This window comes from Anastrepha obliqua, chromosome 1 (assembly GCF_027943255.1).
Source record: "Anastrepha obliqua isolate idAnaObli1 chromosome 1, idAnaObli1_1.0, whole genome shotgun sequence".
In the NCBI taxonomy this organism is placed as follows: Eukaryota; Metazoa; Arthropoda; class Insecta; order Diptera; family Tephritidae; genus Anastrepha; species Anastrepha obliqua.
This window is the reverse complement of record NC_072892.1, coordinates 83,446,082-83,466,215: the sequence shown is the minus strand read 5'-3', so window position 1 is coordinate 83,466,215 and position 20,134 is coordinate 83,446,082. Positions and strand designations below refer to the sequence as shown.

Sequence of the window (20,134 nt, the reverse complement as noted above, 5' to 3'; positions counted from 1 at the left end):
AATGTTTATAGAAAACTCTTATTATTTTTATCTGCATATTCACCTTTACGTACATGTCTATGCAAAATAGGCGCCCAACAACAGGAAAGTGTCAGCTTAGCATTTGCAGAAGAGTTGCACACGTTTATAAAGGCTGCAATATAATTTTACATATAATTGGCTCTTATACCCTTTATTTAATGTTTGGGCTGATCTCCTCCTCATATTTGTGGTCCCCAATGGAGGGACCTACAGTTGTAACCCGATTCCGAACGGCGGATGGTTTTTTATGAGGCGTTTTTTTAGGGCAGAAATACACTCGGAGGTTTGCCATTGCCTGTCGAGGTCCGACCGTTATTAGAAAAAACTTTTTCTATCATGCTGCAATACTGCCGCTTTTATTGCGTGCCTCGAACTAGTCCGTTCATTCTAAAGTGCTTAGAATGTGGGGGGCACTAGACAGGGCTAGTTTACAGGGGCGTCAGCCCTTGTCCTGGAAAAACCCGAGTCATTCCACTAACGTAGAACCGGCTGCCATGGGAATGAAGGGGTCGAAGGGAGGAGTCGATTTAGCCATGTCTGTCTGTTCATGCATACGAGAGTTCGAGCGAAATTTATTATGTTTCAGTGAAACTTGGTGCACATTTAATTTTTTTTTTCTCAGGTAAGAAATCTCCAATCAAAAATGGAAACAACCAAGCAGTAACAGAAACACTTGAGAAGAAAAGCGGAACTAGGGAGGAGATTTTATTTGAAGAAATAATTAATCCAATTTATAAATATATTCCTATAAGCATTAATTTTATAAAATATTTCACAACCCACAACGAAATATTTAGTATTTGCTTTCACGACAAGAACTTCTATACGTTCAGTGGGGTACTATGGTACGTTTTACACGTCACGTCAGTCAAAAGTGCTGTCGCAACGGACGCAAAGCACCCATTGTGACAGCCCTATAACTTCGGTTGTTACGTCACTCAAGGATGGTGTATTAATTGGTTTGACCTTCAGCTAAGGTGAAAAACGAAAGTGAGCGAGTAATTTCGGCTTTCACGTCACCGGGGACTCGGCAGCAGAATTCTGCTCGCTTATTTCACAAGTAGGTCACAGTTATGAAAAATATGTTAATTGAAGTAAAAAGAATCAAGGCTCTTTGACAAGAAGTGGAGTAGCAGTACAACAAGTGACTTGATAATTGATAACAATAAAATAATTTTATACGTTCTCTACACTGTCAAACTTTGTTTTCATTTTCCTTTCTTTTTGTTTAGAGAATTCAATAAAAACAATATACATACCACTAACATTGTCAAACTCTGTTTACCTTTCCCTCTCTTGTTGTTTAGAATTCAAAATACATGCCACGGACAAATTTGATACTGTGCTTAGAAAGACATTTTATGCTTGTCCATAATTGTCTAATTGGACCATAAATAACAATCCACGGCAATAAAAATTTCTTATGACACCCTGCACTTAGCAACCGTGCTTTCCAACTGACATTTGCATTCACACATAAATGTCAATCCAGTAAAAACATCTGGCATTTGTGTTTATACGTTTTTACTTTTGGCGAACTTTTTAATAGAGAAGTGATATTTCAAAAATAAAATACCTTTAATAAAATGTTGGGCATAAAGAACTATGGCTCTTCATCAGAAAGTGATACAGAAGCAGAAGAAGGCACCAATAAATCCGAGGAAGCATGTGATAATAGAAATTCCATGTCGCATCTCAAGCCTGTCGATCCCGCACTGTCGCTCGCCAAGTCTTTGGCAATTTGCGCAGCACCTCATGTTGTACCTATGGGTGCTACTGCAGTTTCGCGTACCATCGATCCCACTGTGAAAGAAGTGATGTATAATCCAAAATTTGAAGAATTGTACGCACCTATCCAAGGTCCAGAAAACCCGAATTTGACAGAACAAATGCGTGCTCCTCGAAACACCCTTTCTGGATATGTGGAAAAAGCACATATTAATGCCTTTGAATTTGAGAACCAGCGACGCACATTTCACACTTACGGTTATGCGTTGGATCCTACAGTCGACGAAGCTGCAGATGGGAAATCATTTGTAGGTGATTTACAATCTGCCTACAATGACGAGGGTAAAACCGTATTTGAGTCACCAAAGCCGAAAAAGAAACGTAAACAAGATAAAAACGACAACCCAGAAGATATCGAAGGTTTTGTCGGACCATGGGGTAAGTACAAAGATGAACAATCGGTAGCGCGTCCGAACGAGCAGGAGAAGGCAGAATTGGAGGAGATTTTAGCGAAAAGACACAGGCGCAATCGTATTGTAGAAGACAAACCGTTGGAAGAAAAGTCAGTGCTACATAGTAAGTTTCAAATACGCACTCTATTTTGCAAGTTAACATATATGTATTTATAAATTCTTTACTTGCTTATAGTCAAAGACGCCTACGATTACCAAGGGCGTTCGTATTTGCATGCGCCACACGATTTGGGTATAAATTTACGTTCAACGTCTGCACCCAATAAATGCTTCTTGCCGAAAGCGCACATACACACTTGGACGGGACACACCAAAGGTATTTCATCTATACGCTGGTTTCCACAAACAGCGCATTTGCTGCTGTCCGGTTCCATGGATTGTCGCGTAAAATTGTGGGAGGTGTTTGGCGAACGACGCTGTGTGCGCACTTTCTCTGGTCACAGGCAAGCTATAAAAGATATTGCATGGAATAACAAAGGCACCAAATTCCTCTCCGCTTCCTATGATCGTTATATAAAAATGTGGGATGCGGAAACTGGCGAAGTTATATCACGCTTTACAGCGCGAAAAATGCCCTTCTGCGTCAAATTTCATCCGGACAATAACAAGCAACACCTATTCGTAGCAGGCACCTCTGACAAGAAAATTATTTGTGTAAGTATTTTTTTTTAACAATAAAAAACGAAAAAATACTTAATTTTATTTATTACTTACTTACAGTGGGACACACGCAGTGGCGACATTGTGCAAGAATATGATCGTCATTTGGGCGCTGTCAACACAATCACATTCGTTGATGAGAATCGACGTTTCGTTACCACCTCCGATGACAAATCGATGCGTATTTGGGAATGGGACATTCCCGTCGATATGAAATACATAGCCGATCCTACAATGCATTCCATGCCAGCTGTAACGCTTGCTCCAAATAGCAAATGGTTGGCATGCCAATCACTAGATAATAAAATTGTGATATTCTCTGCATTGAATCGTTTCAAAATGAATCGTAAGAAAACATTTAGTGGGCATATGGTTTCTGGTTATGCTTGTCAGTTAGATTTTTCACCAGACATGAGTTATTTAGTTAGCGGTGATGGAGATGGCAAATGTTATATATGGGACTGGAAAACAACGAAAATGTACAAAAAATGGCAGGCACACGAGGGTGTCTGCATTAGTACAATGTGGCATCCACACGAAGCGAGCAAAGTGGTAACAGCCGGCTGGGATGGCCTCATCAAGTACTGGGATTAAGTGAAGAGCACGTAAATGTCGATAAGAAGACCACCTAACAGAAAATGTTAAGTACACCATATTAAATAAATTTGTAATAGATCTGTATAATAGTAATAAAAATAGAATTTTATAAATGAAATGCAACGATTATGACATTTATATGCAATTTAGATCATAGCATAGAATTGAAACGTTCAGCACTATGTTAAAACCAAAATATTGGCTTATAACTACATAGTTTGCGATAAGTAAGCCGAGGCAAAGGTGCTCCGAAACCAGCAACCGCTTATGCAATCGGGTAAGGATGTTAAATGGCCGAGTTGCTAAGTTATTTTTACTTTACTGACACTTTATTTACTTACATATTTAATTTGAATTATATCGCACCCTAAATACAAAAGGGTCACAACTCAAAATTTTCCACACTCGAGCTTGACTTGTTTACAGTAGCACAGAAAACAAACTATGTGACATATCACGCTGAAATTTGCCATGTAAGCTTATAACAGTCCTACCATCCAACAAAAAATTTATTTTTGCCATATGTCATCCGCGGATCGTTTTATTGATAACGTCTCGTTCATATTTGAGCAGAAGGAACATTTTGAGTTGTGACCCTTTTGTATTTAGGGTGCGATATCATCACTCAGTTGGTTTATTCACTTCTATTTAAAAGTGTAGATATGTATGCATGTGTTATGACAATGAAGGTTTTGTTGTTGTTGTAGGAGTACACTAGGCCCTTCCAGGGCGGTGTAGCCACCGATCGTCATCGTCTAATTCATCTAACAGTAGACCCAGAAATGAAGATTAGTTCTTCTTTTGATATCTTAATTGAAAATATTATTGAGTACGTAGTTTCTTCAATTTCTTCTGTTCTAGATCTCTATCTCTGCGCCTTCTCAGTACTGCATGGTGCCCATTGTCTTTACTAGTTGTTCTCTTATTTCACTTTCGGGCTCTTACGAAGTATTGCTCAATTCTAGAAATATTTTTATAAATAATTATATGTATCCCTCACGGGCAGGTACTGTAATTCACTTTCGATTGAATTTAAATTCTGTCGAGCTTTCACTCAATAAATAAGCTCAATGCGTTTAGCCGTGTTACTGAGCTTACTAACCTGTTTGTTTATTTATGTATTTCTGCATTTGTTTACAAACAATCGCTAAATATTGCGGCAAAGCCATGATTCGTTGCAAAATGACTGATAACAGCGGGGCCTGCGCACTGCGGCCGCATCAACTGTCAAATATTGTGTGTTCTTTTATGCAGCCAAACAATAACTAACTCCCCTATCGCTATACCAAATGCAAAACTTGTGCACCATATGTGTAATATCTACAAAGTGAAAATAATCGATTTTAACCGTCGCAAAGATTGTACCTCGAAATTTATAGAAATTTGTTAAAAATACATTTCAAAATAATCATTGCCAAACGCAAGTGACACAAAAACATATTTTGGCTACTTTGTATATAAATTTCTTTCTGTGGACCGTTAAAATATTGAATTGGAAAATGTAGATGTCCAATATCAGATTTCGAGTTCACGGCCAGTTCAAAAACAGTTTTGATGAGAAAGTGGAAATGAAGTAAACACCGTGTTAATCATAAAAGCTCGTTAATAAAGCAGTTTTCGAAGCATTAAAATTCAATTGACCCTTTTGAAATTTGCTTAAAATTCCCCTTACAAAATCATCTCATTCCCTCCACTTCCCTCAATGTGAATTAAGTAATAGTATTAAAGTGCACTCAACACCACCTCCTCCCAAAAAAAGTCAAAGCAAATCACATTCATTCAAACCATAACTGCCGGCAGCACAAATAACAACTCAACCACTACAATCATCGCCCTCCATAGACCATCACACGCACCAACACCAAAATCTTACATTACTATCGCTACCGCTCTAGATAGATCTTGCTATCCCAAACAGCACCATCGTTTGTCTGTAAACGCTGCTACAATGTCCAAACCGCCCACAGACACCTCCGGTCTGGGTTATTCATACCACCTGCCATCCGGTGGTTTACTTTTACGTCTCAAGAATTCCCTCTCACAATTTAGCGATCTGTTCAGTGAGTTCAATAGATACATTGCGCCGGCCTACCATCATGACCGGTGCGAGCGTTCTGTACATATGCGCCTCTATTCGATGCAGAAGCGCGAATTTGTCATGGTCTTTTTGGGATTTCTCATATGTTTCGGTTTGGCAATTGTAATTGGCCTCACCGGACCGCCCATCACCAGCACATCGGCAATCACAGCCAAAAGTATACTTGCAAATACATCGTTGGCTAATAGTAAAACAGTGCTGGCCACAGGACCATTTGCAATGAAATCACCACTGATGACCACATACTCGCAGCAACTGTGGCTAATTGCCAAATTAGTGACAGACAACAATGATGGTGAGTTGAAATGCGATATAGTAAGATGATGCTACTTAATGATTTTCCGTACAATTTAATTTTATTTTTAGATGAAAAATATGATAAGAGTTTTCAAGTGAACATCGGTATAGATGGCATAACAGAGCAGCACAAGCCTCTGAGCATTCTGCGCGCAGATTTGGTTCGCAATCGTACGCGTCACTTGTCCTGCATTCGGAACGATTGTGAGGAGTTTACTATTCTGCACTTGGGATTTCTAGAATATGCGCATTACATCATCACTGTACGCTTCTATGGCCTGGAGACATTCCATCTGAAGTATAATATAAGGAGTATAACCTTTTACGTAAGTTTTTGATCAAGTGAATGCTCAAGTTGCTTATGTGGTTGTTGAAAACGTAATTTTGAAAGTAAACATCTTTTCTAAACCGACCCAAACTATCACGTTAGTTACTGCTACAACAACAACAACAACATCACGTTAGTTCCCACGACAGTCGGTTCTACTCTACCGGAACGACCCGAGTTTATATCCGTTTAAAACATTTTAACTCCAGCAGCGTTCCTCAAACATTTATGGGGAATGCTTTTGCTGTTACAACAAAAACAATCATTTCGGTTTTAACTACGCAGCGCCAACTTAATCGCCGGGACTAATAGGTGTAGCTAAGTTGCAGACTGCCAAAGCACTCCTCCGAATATCGCCTGACAGCCACCTATGCCTTTATTTGTGCTTAATCACAAGATTCTCAAATAAGTACATCAACAATCAACACCTGGAACCGGCAAACGTAGTCCCGATTGTCGTGGAAACGCGTATATGAGTTCAAGCCGCCGCGTTGAATCTGCGTGATATTAACGAAATAGTGCTTTAGACAAAGTAGCGGGCTACTACACAGCCGGACATACCAAATATATGGTCCGAACCCATCGAAACAGTTAGTTTTCTATACCTAATCGTTTAAATCGTATTATTTAAACTGCTTTAATGACCTCCAGACATTTAGTTTTCGTATTTTTATTTGGTGAGCTCAATGCCGGCTTAACAATAAAATAACAAATTAAATTGTTACTATTATTTATTTAAAATACGAAAACTAAATTTTATTACAATGTATTTTATCCTATATCAACAAGTATTTAATAAATTTTTGTATTAATTATTTCTAATCTATATTTTCTAACTAAATTCACAGTTCAAAACATATAGTCCCGAATTTACACAAATTGAAATATGGTTCCGCTTCATATTTCTTCTCTTCACATTCATTGTAATTGTAAGTTAAAAAGTTAAAACTTTTTCTTATACTCGTATGCATATTGAATGCTTGTTTTTAACATCAACAGTGCTGGTATGCGCACACATTACGCAAATATCCCATCTTCGATTGGTCCATCGAACAGAAATGGATGTCAATATTGCTGCCACTGCTCCTATTGTATGATAGTAAGTCTCACGATTAAATAAAATGTAAATAAATATTTAAACTGGGTAAAACTCTTCCTCATTGCAGATCCTTTCTTTCCATTGATTTTCCTGATGAACTCTTGGCTCCCTGGCATGTTGGATGCCGTGCTGCAAGCCACATTCCTCTGCTCGTTGCTGATGTTCTGGCTTTGCATATACCATGGCTTACGTCAAAACGAAAGGCGTTTCATAAGGTTCTACCTGCCAAAGGTCATCGTTATACTACCTATATGGTTGTGTGCCATTGTATTGGCCACTTGGGAGAAATGCAACGAGCTACGCGATCCCACCTACAGTCACTTTGTGGACACTCGAAATTATAATGTATGTGAATGCATATTTGATTTATAAATATATTTGAAATTATTTTTTCCTTAATTTTAGGGCTTCAAGCTGTTCTTCTACATTGCTGGCTGTATGTATATACTGTACCTGGCCTTATTAGTTTTACGCGCCTACACTGAGCTTAGATCGATGCCTTACTTTGGTATGGTTGACTGTAAAAGAATAATAATAACAATTAATTTAGAGAATCACTTATTTTATTTTATATTAAAAAGTCTCAATGGTTACTAACTTTAACTTTGTTTCTTCTACCAAATTTCCAGATATGCGTCTGAAATTCTTAACGCTGTTAATGCTTTTCGTCATTTCGATTTCGATAATTGTCACAACGTGCCGCTTTGGCTTCGGTATATTGGAGGATAATTTTGTGGCCACACTTAATACCACCTATCAAAGCTCGGCGCAGTTTATGTGTTTCTATGGTCTTTTAAACTTCTATCTGTATACCATGGCGTATGTTTATTCGCCAAATGGACGCTTTTCGCAAGGTGATTATGAAAATGCGCCATATAGTCCCAGCATGACTCAAACTATGATTTACTGTAAAGCGAGTTAACAAAAATAATTACTTTTTCAGAAATCTCTGTTACCAAAGATAATCCAGCATTTTCGATGATTAACGATTCTGACGAGGAGGTGGTTTATGGCTCAGAGGATGAATCACGACGTCCTCTTACCGTTGGAAACAAAAATGATTATGATAGCGATTAAATAGCTTTCAGATTTTCGTAAATGCTATTATTATATATGTATACATATAATATTATATATAAGCAGATAATATTAGAAAACAATAATTTTTGGGTAGGCAAAGAAGAATATAAGAATTTTGTTTTTTCAACTCGTTTGTGCCATTGAGTAAATTTCTTTTATGGTTTGAATTTACTTTGCACAAATAACTATGCACTATTTTGTTAATTATTTTATATTATATTTGAAATTATTTTCAATAAACTAATTTTTTTACTCTTTATTATTTAATCGAATCTATTATTTGTTCTAATTTATTTATTTATTTACTTTTTTATTACACCTTATTTTATTCAAATTTAATATATTTTTATTTAATGTTATTTATTTTAAATGTTCAACAAAAATTTTTAATATATTTTAACCCAGCTTCCTTAATTTTATTTCATAACTTAGCTGTAAAACTGCTACTGAAAAGAAATATTGAAAAAAATGTTTAATAATCCATACTTCATTCATACAATAAGTTGTAAAAACAAATTAACTGCACATGAATTCAATAACTATTCAATTATGAAGTTCATCTGAAATACTGGTATGATGTATTAAACTACATTCAAGAAAAGCTACTGTTATTCCTGCTATAACAAAACATTATTTGTATTTGCAAACATTACAAATGACAAATATACACATATATACATACAGCCTTGATATTTTAATCATAACGGATTAAAAACAAAATGAAAATGCATTGATTTAAATCGTCCATTATATAGCTCCCAGGGAATTTTAAAATCACAACAATTTGTCCGTCGTGTTCTAAATATTTTCTGCACGACTACGGGCATTAAATAACATGTTTTTGCTCTGGTTGTACAAGGTACAAGATTTTTAAATAACGAGATTTACTCTGCTGTAGAGGAAATACGCATGTGTTACGCGCCAGCGTAGAGGCGTGACACATTCTATTTCTCGCGCTGTAGTGCGGCTTTGCGACATTTTTCGTATCGTTAACTAACGATTGTGTCAATTTTCGTTAATTGCAATGCTCGAGCATATTTTTATCGATTGACAGTTTTATAACAATTGTTAATAGCTTAGCAACGAATACTTTAAAGTAGAAAAGTGTAATGATAAAATAATATAGCATTTTCAATAAGAAAAACCAAGCGGAAATCTACAGTTTTAGTAAAAATAACTGTGTTTTAGTCACATAGAAATGTAAAATCTTCCAACAGCACAACAGCTTGCTTCAACAAGGACTGCTTTGCCTTTTTAAGCAACGATTGCTAATGTACGAGCTTGGCTTCATTGATAGGATTGTTAACACTTGTGCAGTTCTGTATAAAATGAAAGCTCATTAGCAATGACGCCAGTGAAAACGAAGAAGTAATTATCCAAGCAATCACAGATGATTCGGAAGAGGCAGCTCCCTCGTTAACTTTAGCATAGCGTGCATAACCATGACTTATAACTGGTAAATATAACCATCTGCTCAAGCATTAAATAAAAGTTTAAGAAAATTCATATGTATATTATTACACTTTTTGTTTCATTTATTTTTTAATAAATATGCGTATATCATTAGTTAGTTTTTCGAGAGATGATGCCACTCGATCAAACGCTTGCGCTTGTAGCAGCATTGCCTCTGCCTGCAATTTTGCGGACTCGGCATGTATTTTGGCGGCTTCAGCCTGCATCTAAAGTAAAACAAACAATACTTAATTGGAATGAGTGGAAAAAGTATTCATATCTTCACCTACTAGCATTGTTTGTGCCTGATGCGTTGCAATTTTTGCGAAATTGTCTCCTGCATTTTCATGTTCGGCATTTCGCTTATTTGCTCTCATTGGGTTGGGCATATCGACATCGTTTTTTAGTGTGGTGAGCTCTGTAGTCTGGACTTCCGCCTCATTTGAGACCACTGTATTCTCATCTTCTAAAGCCATTTGCAGATTCTATAATGTTTATACAAGATTAATATTAGGATCACACAACAATTAATGAATTTTCGTGCCTACATCATCTTCGGGAATAATTTTAAAACATTGACTGCTTCCTTTGACATAATCCATGCCTAGTAAGCTCAACACTCTTTGTTCCAGTTCTGTGAGTGTTGCTTTGATGTTTCCAGTGGCAGCCATTCCTTTTCTCCTTTGTCTTGCCTTCAACGATGTACGACTTTTCAAATCACGCCAAGCCTATTTAAAAAAACGCATTATTCTGTTTTTGTGCGGTTATGAAACGAACTTACCACCTGCCATTGAGCTGCAGATTTTTCTGCCCCATTTACGCTATTAAGTAACTTTGCTAGCTCCGCCCATTTCTGAGAAGCCTTGATCTGTCCGTGAATGGTACTAAACTTCCCATCCGCCAGACCTTTGTTTTCCAAAAAAAAGTCGATCATTTTATTGTATTGCTCTAGCCTCGTCCTTCCACCACGGCTTCTTTTATTCATTTTTGTTGTTTTTTATTAATTTCATTCACGAAGTCGCCAACGAATAAATGTTTTAAATTCTCTCTTTCAGATTGTAAATGTCCAATAATAAATGCGAATAGCCAAAGTTGCCACATAATATTTTGAAGTTAACGACGAACATCATTATCTTTTTCAACGATGTACTTAACGAATTTTGTCGCTAAGGGTGTTTACTGCAAGCTACATACAAACGTCGCTCGTCAACAATAACGAATCTCGATCGCTAGTAATTTGAGAATCGCGTTACAGAGTAGGACAATTTGTTGTAAACAAATCTATAGGTTTTGTTCGCATTAAAGTTGTTTTTTGTTCTGTTTTAAAGGAAATGAGACGAATGCATATCCGACGAAGGACTGCCACTCCAGTAATATTCCCTATATAATATGTATGTACAACAACAATAGTTTGTGTGAGTGTTGATTATTTATTTTTCATGTTTCAAGCAACTGTATGCAGGTACGATGCTTTTACTATATATGAGACCTTATGTAAGAAAATAAATATTATGGTATGTATACATGTTGTTTGTCCTAACTTCATCAGTAAAACTTGAACTTACCGTTAGCTGTATCCGTTGACAGCAAAAGATAGTTTAACGTTACAAAAAAAAGTATTTAATTCAAAAAGCTTTAAAAGGTGAACGCCCCAAAGAAATGTTCACTAAAAACATTTCACAGACTGTGGCAGCACGGTCACACAACATGTTGCTCAACATACAGGGTTGCTTCAGACAATGTTGAAAAATATCTGTCAACATTCTCTATCATAATTTTTTTGTTTGTTTTTGCGGTTTGTATGGTTGTATGGTTTTTGTTTGACAATAGGTGAATTGGTTAATTGGTGAATTGGTTTTTGTTTCGTGGCTTCGCCTGCGCATCGTCAATATTGCGCGCAGTTTTTAAAAAAATAAGTATTTAATTAAATTATAAAAGTAAACTCAAGAAAAAATAAAAATAGTTAACAAGGTAATATTTTGTGCGTGTTTTATATAAACATCGACGCTTTAGGAAATTTTCGGTAGAAGAAACAAAGAGTTGTTTACTAAATTGTTTAAGCAGGAAAAATTGCTAACTTCTACAAATTTATATTGAATATTTGTGCTGGTTTTCGCATTGGAAATTATTTTATTATTGATTTCGCGGATTTATTTCTTCATATTTTGCCTGTTTTGCACTTCTTTCGATTCGTGACATTTGCTAATATTCGTAGAATTCTCTGATTCTGAGCTGTGTTACAAGTGCCGCTTTTCGTGTGCGTCAATCGTTCATTCCGGCTCCAACTCCAAATGTTTATCTAAACAGGTGTTGGAGACGCGCGCAGGTGAAACTACGGCAGTGCATTAAAATCAAGAGCAAAGGACTGCAGTGGCATCCACAAGAATAAACCAACAAGTGGAGCGTTAAATAGTTACTTTTCCTGCACAGATCAACAGGTAAATCATTTATAATTATTTGATTGCTTCTTTGTTAAAGAATGTTAAGTTGGTTGGAAGTGGCGTAGATTTAATAGGACAGTCGCGCTGCTTTTTCGCGTATGACTTGTGTGAGTTTTGTTCTTTTGTTGAGTAAATTTATGGTTTATTCACAGTCAATTTTATGTTCTTCACTAGCAATGATCATAACAACAACTTTAAAGACATATATATTATGCATTGCAAAAATGTATATGTATTCTCACCGCACAAGGTAACTTGAGTCTTCTTCCAAAGATGTAAGAGCCTTCAACCTAAAAAAGAAAGGCAAGTTTTTTCGGGCTTCTATTGTTTTCCTGTTGATTGTTGTTCGGCAAATAATTGATATTTGCCAAAAAGTGAAGTGCGTGTACATCCATAAGTTTTTACTCCTAATATGAACAATTACTTTTTTTATTAATAAATAACAAACAATAGAAAATATGTAGCAACAGTTTTATACAATATCAGTCCCCAGCAGCAGAGTTAAGTTATTTTAAGGATAAAGTAAAATTAATAAATACAAGATGAAATTTTATTTGTTTAAGGTGATAACGCCACATTTGTGAAACATTTAATGCGCTCATTGGATTGTGTGAAAAACTGGTTGTGTTTTGCTGGTCTCTGTTGTAGTTAACTTTACTCCATTCAAAGACCGATGGAAATGATAGCATCGGTCGTGAAAGCAGCTCGATTCCCTTTTGTGTATGAGTTTTTAGTCAAATCCATGCTGTATTATTGCAGCAACATGAAGCATTCGCCATTGGTCGTAGGTAGGTTAGATTAGATTAAATTATAGTAGTTGTCCACTAAGGGACACACTGAGGGGAATTGTCCTTATATCTCCTAAAACAATGGTGAAATGTTCAGAAACTTTAGAAGGTCACTGATTTCCACCGAGTTCAAATATTCTAACTCATTTTCTACCTAAATGTATAAATCTGCGTCTGAATAAAGGTGCAAAATCGTTTCCTCCTCATTTAGACAGCTTCTGTCTGCACGCTCATACTGTAGGCGTGTCTGCTTATTAGGCAGTGGCCTGTTATAACCTGCTGTGCTAATATAGACTTAGTAGAGATTCTGTGCGGCCACAATTGTCGGGGGAATTCTGCAAGTGTCTTTGTTACGCCATCTTTCATTCGCGTTTCTTAAAATTTTCTTATAAATTGTAAGCGTATGCATATGTCATTTTCTGTGTACTGATTAGTCAGCTTTCTGCCTAGTCTCGCTTGTTTATCGGCCCTGCCGGAACCCAAATTACCTTTGGTTGAAATGACTCAGCCATCTCGTTAAAATACATGCAACATTTCATGGCTACCTTAAGGTTTTCGACAGTTTTGTGAGGGATTTCATCGCCGCCTGGCTATCAATAGCTGGCTGATAATCCTGCTGTATTTGATATAAGGATCTCCAAGACGATGTTTTCTCCGCTCTTATGACATACTTAAATCTGTGCCGGCGACTTTATATTTGCCCCAAGAGAGGGACCTCCTCGTTTCATTAAATTTAGTTCTGCGTTTCCTTCTCAGGTTTGCTATATCAGTGGACCCAAGAATGATAGAAAGAAGATTGCGCCCATCAGAGAGTACGTGACGTCACGTTTGCTGAGTTGTGCAGTATTCCCAACCATTTGCTCTTCGCAACAAATTTAGTGCTTTTTTATACCGAAAATGCGAAAATTTTGAAGTTTCGTGTTTCTTTCTTTTTCTTTTAATTTAAAGCGACCGAAACTTTAGGTTAAAAAAAAACTGTGTTATTATACAAAAGAAGGTTAAAAAAGGCCACTCTGAGAAGATTTTAGTGCTAATGAAAATTAGTTGCTTTTTATAAAATTTGATATTTTGAAAGTGTGAATTTAATTTTTTGCTCCTTTTAAGGTTATGGAAGAATATTAAACGTCCCTCTCTCAACTCTTCTTAAGATTAAGAGATTAAATCCTTAGTGGGGCATAGGGCATCAAGAGGTGTATTCATTATAAAAATAAGCAACAAAATACCAGAAAATACTAAAGAAACCATACTGAATTTTTACAAAAAGAGTACCTTATCTAGTTACATAACCTCAAATATAGCAAATAAGTCGTTCCCTTAACAAAAGAGTCTCGCTTGACAAAAATAACTTATAAATTAAATTGTACATAAGCATAACACATTTATTAAAAGAACAACGCACATTCTAAAGACAATTTGTCACGCATACAAAACTCTTTAAATGATTCAATAAAAATTTGTTGTGTTATTTTCTTTGAATGGGAATTTTAGTGCGTTTTTATATCCAAAGGTAGGCAATACTGCAGTAGCGAGAGAGAGATTGCAATCGCGGGCAATGCCACCAGATGTTAAAAAAAGTTAAGCTAAATAGAACTAAGTGAATTATTGAACTAATTAAAAAAAATGTATATTTTACAAAATTATAAACATTACTTTTAATTAGAACAGGCTAGAAAAATGTCATGAAGAAAGAATTAAAACTCTCAGACTAAATAACAAAAAAAAAAATGATAAATCAAATTACGAAAATGGTAATCTGGCCATACTGGAGCTAAAATCACGTAACTCGTTGTCAAATTCACTGAGAGCAAAGTAACGGGATCACGATGGGCGCCATCTCATTATTCTTTCCATCATGCAGTGGGCCTACATGGAGATTTCGGTTTCCACCTCCCTTCTCGCCCTTGAAAGAAAACTGGTTTACCGACCCAGCGTTCTTCCCTCTCATTTCACTTCAAAGATATTATCCGGCTAGCTTTCGTTCCATTTCAGGAGGAATTCAAAAGGTGTAGATCAGCATCTTCACTGTGAATTCATGTGTCTATCGCCAGATTTTTTTTAAATCATCCCAACCATTTTTTGATGAATATTACAAGAGGTACTCAAATTTGAAATACTATTCCACAAATATTTTACCAAACTTCTTTGACTATCCGAAATTATATCAATAGCTGTTTCTTAACTCTCGTTTACTCATTTATTATTCACTAATCATTTTTCGGAGACCATTGCCACTTCAAATGCCACAGTTTTGCTAAATCACAAAAATAGTTTTGAGGGCACTGAGCATGTCGTAAGTTGGGAATATTTTTTATTGAACAATGATAAAAAAAATTTACTAAACACCAACTTATATGAAATCTTCTCTGAACAATTTATAGAAAAAATACAACATGGACTAGTTCACAATTGTGAATTTATATACATCTAAAACATGGACTGAAAAGTCTCAGGCTTAATACATAGATGGCACTAGTTTTATTGTATTCACCTCTTTTTCGGTTAGCACGAACTTAAAAAAGACAGCTGTTAAAATTTCATGATATTCTATTCATTAGTTCGTAAGTTATTACGCTTTTATTATTTTCAAAAAAACGGATCAAAAAGAATTTCGTATTTTAATTTTACACTGTTTCTTGATGGAAAAAAATACCATTCAAGCGAAGCAATGGCTTGAAAAGTGCTGAGAAAGCACTAAAATATGTTCGCGAGTAAGAAATTTCGCTCGAATGAAGAGGTTATCGCTGAAACTAAGGCCTACAAAAGTGGTATTGAAATGTTAGATCGACGCTGGAATGATTGCGTTGTTCTTTATAGAATTTACGTTGATGAATAAAGCTAATTTTGAACAGGAAGAAACATGTTTTCTTTTTAGGCCTGGAACTTTTCCGCCCATGTGCTACTTCTTGTGTTGCCATGGTAATTTGCAACTTGCACGATGCTGGGTTATTTGCTCTTAATTCTGAACTCATTTTGGTTAACTTTTTAGTCTAAATTCAAATGAATCAATAGCAAGAGAGAGAGAGAGGATTATTAACAGTCGTTACCGTTATACAGGTGATAAATATAATATATGTTTATCATTTACTTTTTTAACCTGTTAAGCGATAAGTTTTTCTTAGACAGCTCGATTTACTGTGCTGAATTAATTTCAAGCGAAGACGCGTATTTACGACATACCGACAAACCGGGTTTCAGCCAAATATTGGATTCACTGTGTGCGTTGGCTGAACGATTATGATAACGATTATCAGGAAATTCAGTGTTCATGCTTACTTTATAATGTCAAGGTAACAGGGAAATTTTCGTTTTTTGCATACAATTTCCTTTTTCGGCATGACGCACATATACGACATTAAAAAATTAAGTTTTGAAATTGACACATATATACGATATAATCACTTAACAGATTAAAAAAATACTTGTATTTCATGCCTTCTTTGATTAAAGTATTATATGTATTTTTAATACCAATTTATTTAATCGCAAACGTGACAGTCGACGTTGAAACGTGACTTGCTTACTTACTCAACCACAATTCCAAACTATATTCTAACATACATTCTTTTGTGCGTAACTATCCATACATTCCCACTCTCTACGATTAAAAGCACGACAGGGCGGTAAAGTGCATAAGCCACTGGCGACGCAACTCGGACAGGAGTCCACAAGAAAAGTCAAAGCAAGTGATATGTAGATGCATAGGTCCATACACATAATGCACACAGTCGATGCTACGCATTTTAATTTAACGAATGCAGAGGCACAACAAATATTTTAAATTATTTGTTTTTGCTTCGCTTGATTCTTGCTGGAGCTGGATGAGTAAGGCTTGAAAGTAGAGTAAAATGAAGCCTTGTTATAAAAATAGCCAAAAATTTGTCCATGGGTGAATGAGTTTTATTTGTATGCACGTACGTTTGTATCACACGACGCTCTGGAGCGTGTCACTTAACAACAACAACTAGCAATTGACAGTACTGGCTCTTTTCTGAATCGAATTCGGAAATGTTGGAGTGAGTAAATAAACAGGGTAAACGCATAAAGCGTGGGTGTTCAACCACCGTAAATATAGAACCCTCACCTCGCCAGTGCGGTCAAATGTTTTCGTGAGTAAGTCGCTGCCCTTTGTATTGGGCATTATTATTCTCTGCAGTCGAATCGTGCGTCATGGGTGCGTATGGCGGTAAAAATTACTCACCAAATAAACGCCTAAAAGCGAAGGTGGCATAAATATACAATTGAGAATGAGCTATGAAGGCAGAATCAACGAACAAAGTGCACAATTTGAAGTACATATTTTGTTTACAGTCGCAAATGTGGAGAAAATGCCGGCCGGCCGGTTAGCTGAAAACGCGCTAGGCTGCTTTACTTCTAAGTTTATTATTGCGCGCATCTTTGCTTAACTCGCAGTACATTGACTCTTCTGACTCTCTTCCTAAATGTGCGCGCATTTCGTTTAAATAATATTTTACAATTAAAATAAACTGTATTTATTGTTTCTATTTATAAACCACGCAAAGCATTCTTTTTTATTAATGGTTTTCGATCACATATCGAGCTAAACCAAACAACTCATAAATCCATAGCAACACAAAATATCGAGGGTGTTTTCTAAATAGGGTACGTACATTTGACAAATGCATATTTTTTCTCTTCTCAACCTACAACAATCAGCAAGGGTGTCTCAATTCTATCAACATATAATCAGCTGTGCTGGTTGGGGTGGTCGGCTTGCCAACACAAACTCTGTTTGAGTGCGCGCCTATATCGTAAATCCATTTATAGTATAGTATCAAGTGTGTATGTATACTTCAGTATATCCTCATACATCCAACAGTGGGAACGGTTATGGTATTGCACTGTTTTTGCTTTATGTTAGTTGTATTATAGAATTTGGTGAGTCAACAGTCGGGCCTCACTTCTAAACGGTTTCTAACTCAAAATGTCTCCGGTTTTGTATACAAAATACAAATCAACGAGTAACATGGAGAAGAGTGAGCTTTGTTTTACTTATTTTTTTATTTTTGTTAATATACATTCATTTGCCAGATCAGGTTTTATTGTAACTACATATAAATACGTCTAACTTTGATAAATTTATTAAAATAGTTTTAAAAACAGAGTGATATGCCAATAGTGCAAAACCGTTTTAGTGCTGATGCAATAAATTTGTAGCATTTTTTGAAGTGAAAACTTCTTTAGAATCTTTGGGAGTGATTTGAGACTCGATGAAACGAAAAAGCGACACTCTTGGCTACGAAGCGTAATATGTTGATATACGTATATGTGTGTGGTTGCGTACTGCTGAGCCACGCTAGTATAGTGAGTATTGTAGTATGTATACTACACTGGCGGCCGCCGTAGCCGAATGGGTTGGTGCGTGATTACCATTCGGAATTCACAGAGAGGTCGTTGGTTCGAATCTCGGTGAAAGCAAAATTAATAAAAACATTTTTCTAATAGCGGTCGCCCCTCGGCAGGCAATGGCAAACCTCCGAGTGTATTTCTGCCATGAAAAAGCTCCTCATAAAAATATCTGCCGTTCGGAGTCGGCTTGAAACTGTAGGTCCCTCCATTTATGGAACAACATCAAGACGCACACCACAAATAGGAGGAGGAGCTCGGCCAAACACCTAACAGAAGTGTACGCGCCAATTATTTATTTTTTTTTTTTTTATACTACACTGCCTATTACTTGTTTTGGTGTTTAGTTCAAGCGTCAGACGTATGTATGTTTGTATGTATGCTAGTACGTATGTGTGCGCGCCTGCGTATTACGGAGCCACGGTGAGCGAAAAGGCATTATGTATACCTATACTACACTACCTAATACTTGCTTAGACCAAGCGTCCTACGAATGTTTGTGTGTATGTTAGTACGTCTGTGTAATATACGCGTTACGACGCTCATAATAGCAACCGCGTGTGCTGTATTGCGTCCGTATTTTTATATTCGTAAACATTTTCATTTTTAAATATTTACCGCAATTATGCCGAAAAATAATGCAGAAAAGTGTCGTGAATATCGACAGAAAAAAAATCAATAAATAGCATCGCGGAATTCATTCACGAAAATTTAATAAAGTATACACCGGAAGTATCGCGGATACTTAGAAAATATTACGATGAAGTTCCAATGATTTTAAGTGGCGATTTTAACGTAAATTTTGCATTGGACACAGCGGTTCCTTTAATTGACTTTCTCAATACAACATTCAATTTAAAAATGTGTAACAATTGCACTGAATCGACAACACGATCAAAAACAACAATTGACGCGGTATTTCAAAGATATGTTGACAACATCGAAACCAAAGCATTTGTATCATATTTTAGCTATCAAAAGCCACTCGTATCATTTGTTGAAATTGAAAACATTGAGAATGAATAATAATAAAATGAAGAAAATAAAATATGAACTTTATAGCAATATTATAATGAACCTATAATTATCCCGCTCCTAATGCTGATTTTGTCTCATTCTCTCTCAGTTTGTTTTACGGAAGGTTTCACTTCTATCGCGTCTAACCGTTAGACTGGTATTTTTTTTTTAATTAAAACAGTATTGTTAAGATGCAACAGTAAAAAGAAATCGGGTTTCTTCTTAAGTTTAGTCTTAACTAACAAGACCTTAAAAGCTCTTATTTTATTTATTACTAGCAAATACCTGGCATGCAATGCTCTGCGTTAAGGCAGCATACATACAAATAAACAAATGTGTTCTAAGCAAACATAAACCAATTAGACAAGATCACGTATTCGCAGGTAAAAGAAAAAAGTAAATATCTGGCCATGACATCGCACTTCTGACACCAAGTGTGTTGTTGTGAAATGTAACAAATAAAAGAAAGCAAAAAAGTTCAGTGATTGCGAGCGTTTATTAATGGTAAAATATAATATATAAATAAATTTGGTTGAAAATTGACAAAAAGTTTTTATAAAATATGATTTTCATTATAGAAAGTGGTTTACAATCGCGTAGCGTCCGGCTCGATTACGGAAAATGTAAAAGAATAATGAAATGTAAACAAAATGAAAAATTTGAAAATCCCTATGTCACCAAATTTTTCTCA

General features: G+C 36.0%; 4 protein-coding genes across 7 annotated transcripts in view; 3 read left to right on the top strand and 1 right to left on the bottom strand.

Moving 5' to 3' along the window:
- Positions 1 to 1,522: 1,522 nt before the first annotated feature.
- On the top strand, positions 1,523 to 3,597 carry LOC129235388 (pre-mRNA-processing factor 17). The gene is made up of 3 exons (XM_054869201.1): positions 1,523 to 2,325; positions 2,398 to 2,876; positions 2,943 to 3,597. Exons 1-3 carry the CDS (start codon positions 1,608 to 1,610, stop codon positions 3,474 to 3,476), a joined length of 1,731 nt encoding a protein of 576 aa, XP_054725176.1. The 5' UTR covers positions 1,523 to 1,607; the 3' UTR covers positions 3,477 to 3,597.
- Positions 3,598 to 4,787: 1,190 nt separating this feature from the next.
- Positions 4,788 to 9,064, top strand: LOC129235453 (transmembrane protein 181). Of its 3 annotated transcripts, none has more exons than XM_054869297.1 (9): positions 4,788 to 5,052; positions 5,398 to 5,872; positions 5,944 to 6,200; positions 7,051 to 7,131; positions 7,202 to 7,301; positions 7,369 to 7,646; positions 7,707 to 7,809; positions 7,931 to 8,155; positions 8,245 to 9,064. In XM_054869297.1, exons 2-9 carry the CDS (start codon positions 5,428 to 5,430, stop codon positions 8,376 to 8,378), a joined length of 1,623 nt encoding a protein of 540 aa, XP_054725272.1. In that variant the 5' UTR covers positions 4,788 to 5,052; positions 5,398 to 5,427; the 3' UTR covers positions 8,379 to 9,064. The 3 variants fall into 3 exon arrangements, with proteins under 3 accessions (XP_054725272.1, XP_054725271.1, XP_054725273.1); XM_054869296.1 differs by having other exon boundaries at positions 5,375 to 5,872; XM_054869298.1 differs by having other exon boundaries at positions 4,789 to 5,052; positions 5,529 to 5,872.
- Positions 9,065 to 9,893: 829 nt separating this feature from the next.
- On the bottom strand, positions 9,894 to 10,882 carry LOC129253170 (uncharacterized). Its single transcript, XM_054891440.1, has 4 exons — positions 10,615 to 10,882; positions 10,382 to 10,561; positions 10,124 to 10,318; positions 9,894 to 10,060 (listed from the first exon to the last, which is right to left on the bottom strand). Exons 1-4 carry the CDS (start codon positions 10,816 to 10,818, stop codon positions 9,917 to 9,919), a joined length of 723 nt encoding a protein of 240 aa, XP_054747415.1. The 5' UTR covers positions 10,819 to 10,882; the 3' UTR covers positions 9,894 to 9,916.
- Positions 10,883 to 18,031: 7,149 nt separating this feature from the next.
- LOC129246844 (myosin heavy chain 95F) overlaps positions 18,032 to 20,134 on the top strand; it is a 67,670-nt gene continuing 65,567 nt past the window's right edge. For both annotated transcript variants that reach the window (XM_054885516.1, XM_054885508.1), the window contains exon 1: positions 18,032 to 18,056. In XM_054885516.1, coding sequence (XP_054741491.1) covers positions 18,047 to 18,056 — 10 coding nt within the window. In that variant the 5' untranslated portion in view covers positions 18,032 to 18,046. The remainder of the gene's footprint in view (positions 18,057 to 20,134) is intronic.